Source organism: Gavialis gangeticus, unplaced genomic scaffold (assembly GCF_001723915.1).
Source record: "Gavialis gangeticus isolate Ggan-Ray unplaced genomic scaffold, GavGan_comp1, whole genome shotgun sequence".
Lineage (NCBI taxonomy): Eukaryota > Metazoa > Chordata > Crocodylia > Gavialidae > Gavialis > Gavialis gangeticus.
This window is the reverse complement of record NW_017728993.1, coordinates 18448670-18454379: the sequence shown is the minus strand read 5'-3', so window position 1 is coordinate 18454379 and position 5710 is coordinate 18448670. Positions and strand designations below refer to the sequence as shown.

The 5710-nt window shown below is 57.0% G+C and overlaps 1 protein-coding gene across 1 annotated transcript; it reads left to right on the top strand.

The window, feature by feature from the left end:
- The first annotated feature begins 4 nt into the window (after window positions 1-4).
- On the top strand, window positions 5-3716 carry CDKN2C (cyclin dependent kinase inhibitor 2C). The gene is made up of 2 exons (XM_019528307.1): window positions 5-136; window positions 3336-3716. The coding sequence occupies exons 1-2, from the start codon at window positions 5-7 to the stop codon at window positions 3714-3716; spliced, it is 513 nt and encodes a 170-aa protein (XP_019383852.1).
- Window positions 3717-5710: the final 1994 nt, after the last annotated feature.

The following is a 5710-nucleotide window of genomic DNA, read 5'->3' as shown; positions in this document are numbered from 1 at the left end:
AGGCATGGCCGAGCCCGGCGGCAACGAGCTGGCGTCCGCGGCTGCCCGCGGGGACCTGGCGCAGCTCGCCCGCTGCCTGCAGGAGAGCGATGGAAACGTGGATGCGCGCAACCGGTTCGGGAGGACGGCGCTGCAGGTTGGTCTCCGCGCTGGGGGGAGGGGTCCCCCAGTCGGGGCTTTTTTCTTGGGGGGGGGGTGCCATATTTCATCACTGGAGTGGCTGCAGCTGCCTGCCGTGACGTACTTGGAGGGGAAGGGGGCCACGGCGTTGCTGGCAGCGGGGCGCCTGGTGCGCGAGCCGGCGGGGCGGGGGTTTCCGAGCAGGGGGTGTCCTCCGGGGGTCGCGGGGCTCTTTCCACGCGCGCCGGGGGGCGGGACGGGGCTTCTCCTTCCTCCGCCGCTGCCGGGGACCGGCCTGTCCGCCGTGGCCCCCGCGGGGGTCTGCGTCCCAGCGCGACCGCCGAGATCGGGGCTCCGCATCCGCGGGATTGCGGTTTGCAGACGGTTGCTGGAGCGGATCCAAGTCCCGAGCCCTGGAGCTGATAACAGATTTCTTTTCTTTCGAGACTGTCATGCAACGAAGGCGAAAATGAGGGAAGAGAGGGGCCCCCCCCCAATAGACAAGCCATTGATAACCGAAGGGGAAATCTCAGGGCAGGGACGGGAAAGAAAAGCCGTGGGGGGAGGGGGCTGTGCGCCAAGTTTCCACTTTAAAGCAGAGTTGCTATTTTAAAAAGTGACAAAACGGTGTGCACTTTTGAAGTGTTTTCGAGCAATAGAGGGATTGCACCTCGGCTGACAGCCGGTTGCTCTGCCTGGTTTCTCGTCGAAACGCAGGGTCCCGAGAATATGAATCTCTTGTAGGAACACAAGCTTGATTTCCTTTCTACGGTTTTTTCCTTGAATTCAAGGACTGTCAAATTGTCCCTGCGCCGTTGTCACAGACGCAGGCGATTTACTGCAGACACCGGTGACATCTTGGCAGGGAAAGGAAAAATGCGCCTCGAAAAGACACCCGTCCTGGCTGCTACGGGCAAGCAGGAAATCTGCATCTAGGCTTTTATCCGCAAAAGGGGGCTGACAATCCGAGTTGCAGGGCAGAAGAGAGGGGGTTTTCCCTACTAATATCAGCATCGCTGCATGTGGAGTGGGGACTATTTTGCAGTTGCTGCCTCCTGGCACTGTCACCCACTTTTTATTGCAACTGAATCGTATCCGATGTAGTGAACCACAACGGCAATCAGAACAGGGGAGTGTGACTACTTATTTTCAGTTTGTATAATCCTGAAACGTTTTGTGGGCGAGTGACCCAGCTCGAGAGAGATTTCTGTCGATGCAGCCTCCGATATTGCTTGCTCCGGAGCCCACCAAATGAAAGTGAGCACCGCGCAGGTTTTCTCGTTTCAACGCAGCGATTCAGCATTGTCTTCCTCGAGCCTCTGCTTTTCTGCCTGACGAGGCAAAGCCATGGAGGCCTCAGCTATAGAGTTTGCTAGTGCATCCTCCTCACAAATGCTTTCTCCTGCCCCGAGTCTCTCCCTCCAGAGAAACTTTGCAGTCTCCCCTCGGGTTAGATCCCGAATCCAAGTACATGGGATTTATTCTTTTTCCCCCCCAGCTCTTATCTTGCTTCCCTTGCACGTGTATAACCCCCTCCCAGCCTCGCAGAGTGCAGGGGCCTTCACCACACCAGCGGGTTGTACTAAAAATACTGTGCACTTATTTTCCTGAGATAGAAATGTACCTTCTATGATCTCCATCCAGAATTAAAAGAAATGGCAGGTAACCTGCCCAAAACTATGGCAGATAAATACTTTCTGCAAGCCCCAAACCATCCGTGTCTGTTCGTCCCTACCTAAAATACACCATGATGAGCTGCTATATAGTTTCCAAATGCTGCAGCAATGGTATGTGTTGTGCAAGCCTTTTTTTTATCAAGGCTAAATGCATATTAATTTTTTTTTTCAGTAGCTTCAGGTTTTCAATTCATGCCGTCTATAAATTGTAATTTGTGCTTAATTTAGTGCAACTGTCATCCTTGTGTATGCTAAAAACAGAAAGAATCGTAGGAAGATTTTAAAGATAGAGAATGAACATGTTAAGGAAATAAAGGAAACTTGTTCAGAGCAATTTTTCATAATAAAACCGTTTAGTTGTGACAGCAAAGTCTCGGACAAAAGCACTGCCTGTAGTATGGGGACAACTGTGCATGAATTAGTTTCATTTTATGAAAGACGGGGGGGGAGAAGTTCTTGCGAGTTCCCGAAGCGCCCGTGCGAGTTAGCTAACCCCCAGTCAGCCCCCCACTATCCGTGTGTGTGCTCAGTGCCATGGGGAGCTGCTATATAGTTTCCAAATCCTGCAGCAATGATGTGTGTTGTGCATGCCTTTTTTTATAAAGTCTAAATGCATATTAATTTTTTTTTTAGTAGTTTCAGGTTTTTAATTCATGCCTTCTATAAATTGTAATTTGTGCTTAATTTAGTGCAGCTGTCAATGTATCCGTGTGCTAGTGGTTTCATGTGCTCAAACAAGGGTAAATCCATCAATTTTACCTGTATAAACCCCCCCCCCATCAGACCCACTGATCGCTTCTCGGAGGGGCGATTTCAACAACAGCCCCGTCCTGGGTTGCTCGGATGCGGGTCAAGCTCCGAGATCAGAAGTTTGTTTTAGGAGAAATACCGGGCTTTCAAAATTGTTGTTTCTAAGTTCTCCATTTTGAGCAGCAGGCGACGAAGCATAGGTCCTGCAGGAAATCTCCAAGGGTTATTTCTATTTTAATTAGGACGGGGCAGAGCATACCCAGATTTACATTTCTTTTATTGCATTGCATTTGTTATTTTTGGCAAAATACAGTGTAAGTATTAATTGGAGAATTTAGGGAAAGGCACTCCACAGTGTCCAGCGCAGTGTAAAATATCACTCCTTTCAAAAAAGCCCACCCGGGCTACAGTTAACGAGTTTAAACAAGTCAATCAAGGTTTCTGCTCGCGGATGGTAAGTGAAACTGGACGCGGCTGCGTGGCGCGGAGTAGAGGGGCTGAGACGGCCGGCAAGGGAACCAGAGCCAGGCGTGCCAGTCTCACCTGCGCCTTCGGGACGCTCCCGTCCTCCGGGATAAAGCCTGTTTCTATGCACGTGGTGAGATAACCTCGAGACGTGTTAGTCGAGGCCGGAGGAGGCGAGGGAGGGGGCTGCCGGGGCCCGGGGCTCCTCTGCCTCTTCGGCCCCGGTGCGGGGCAGGGCGGCGCTCGCTTGGAGCCGGCGGCGGCGTCGCTGCCGCCCGCACTGTGAAACTCGAGGGGTTTGCTCTTGTTTTCTTCTCCCCCCAGGTAATGAAGCTGGGGAATCCCGAAATTGCCCGGCGGCTGCTGCTGAGAGGCGCTGACCCCAACCTGAGGGACAGCACCGGCTTCGCCGCCATCCACGACGCCGCCCGCGCCGGCTTCCTGGACACGCTCCAGACGCTGCTGGAGTTCAAAGCCGACGTGAACCTCGAGGACGACGAGGGCAACCTGCCGCTGCACCTGGCGGCGCGGGAGGGCCACGCGCGCGTGGTGGAGTTCCTGGCGCGGAGCACGGCCACGCGCCTGCAGCACCGCAACAAGCGCGGGCACACGGCCTGCGACCTGGCGCGGCTCTACAAGCGCGCCGCCGTGGTGCAGCTGCTGGAGCCCGGCGCCGCGGGGGCCGGAGCCGCCGGCGCGGAGTGAAGGGAGCGGGGGTTTTGCCCGGGTCGGGCAGCCCCCGGGCTGGACTCGCCGCACTTGCGGCGAGAGCTCGCTCGCTTGCTCTCTTGCAGACCCGCCGGGTCCCTCCCTGGCCCGGCGCGTGGATCGCTGTAGCCCAGGAATTTCCCGCACCCACCCCGGGCACGCCCCGGCGGGGCGCTCCCCGCACCTCTCGGTCCCGCGTCCTGCCGGCTGCACGTGTGTTGGGTCCCGCCGGAGGGGCCGGGGCGCCAGGATGCCGCGTCTTGCTGGATCCGACGTTTGGGCGAGACTCGGGCCCGAGGCGTGAAGTCCGGTTGCGGGGACCCGGCCTGCCGGCCCGGGCGAGGATGCGGCCCTGCAAGTGTTGGGAAATAGCTGCCTTTTGACACTAACACGAGCTCTGATGAGGTCATTTACCCTCTAAATTTAGATGCTTACTTTCCCTCTTCTCCCCCGCGGATTTCAGCTTCCACCAGCCTCCCTCGGAGAGGAGCACAAGCAGCAGCGAGGACTTTCGGCTTGCCAGAGACTTGCTGTGCCCATTTCCCAGACGGCTGGGGCACAGCCACATGCCCGGTCCACAGACTCAATGCAGTGGAGCCACTATTTAAGAGAGACTTGCTTTTCACCAGCGTTTTCTTTTCTTTTCTTTTCTTTTTAATAAACCGTTGTATTGTAGCGGACTCTCACAACACGAGTAGTGGAGTACGACAGCGTGTAGAAGTAGCACCTTTTTTTTTCCTTTTAATAAAATTCTGGTATTATCGCTTGCACCTAAAACGCAATTTATATTCGGTGACAACAGCGTGGGCAGTATTTATAAGACCAACATTCATTTATTTCATTTATTGGCGAGGCCCCCAACATTAGAGGCGCTTTTTGTGTCGGCCCCGCAGTGAGAAGTGTTTTATTTGTAGTTTTCGAGACATTGTAACTGCTTTCGGAGCCCACCAGCTCCACGTGTGACTGCTAGATAACTTTCCACTAAGACTGGAGCGGGGATTATTCGGGGGCGGAGAGGTGTTCTTAACTTTCCCCAAAAGGTCTCGGCCTCCCCCAAATCAGGACCCATTGCTTGAACATCAAAGGGAGTTTTCTGAAACTTGCTCGCATGTCTGCTGTACCCGCGCCAGGCTGCTGCTCTGCTAATAAAACCTCGCTGTGTAACGCAAAGCCGCGTGCGCTCCTTCTCGTCGCGGGGCCCGCGCGCGGGGGCGGAGGGGATGGGCGTTGTCGGGAAAAGCCTCCCAGCCCCTGGGAGAAAGGTGCAGGGGGCAGCTGGGCGGCAGGACCCAGGCCGCACTTCCCGGCTGTTTGCAGCCCTCCCCCTGCCCGGAGCACGGGCGCTGAGCTCGCGCTTTGCTCCCTGCGGGCCCCAGCCGGCCTCGCCTCGTGAGCTGTGCCAGCTTCGTGCCCACGCCCGTGCCCACGCCGCCCCACTCGCGGTTTCACGCGCGGGCTCCCCAGCGCGCAGTTTGCCGGGGCGCCCGAGCTCCGCTTCAGTGTGCGCGAACAAGGTACACCCCCCACGCGCACACACGCGCACACACGCGCACACACTTACAAACCAAGGGTTGGGGTTTGTGTTTTTAATGAATAACGTGACAGTTCACTCCGAGCACTTCCCAGCAGTCAGACTGCAGTCCCAGTGTCTCATCTGCATCCTCGGGCCCGGGCGGCCGCGGGGAGGCTGGAGGGCGCCGGGCGCCCCTCGCCGCGGCGGTGCCAGGGCCTGGGCTGCCGGGACGGGACGCGCGGGGTGCTTCCCCGCAGCCGGCGGAAAACCTCCGCCCCGTCCCGGCATGAACGCGGGGCTCTCCGCGCAGCAAAGGCGTCGCTAACTGACTGTGGTTTCCAGGAAGGATCGGTGCGCTTCCCTGCGAGTAGCGAAAAAAAAATGAGAGGAATAAAATCCACCGGGGCCGGCGGCGGCGCCAGGCGTCATGCGCCGAGGCGCCGCAGTGCGTGCGCGGGCCTGCGGGACCCGAGGGTCG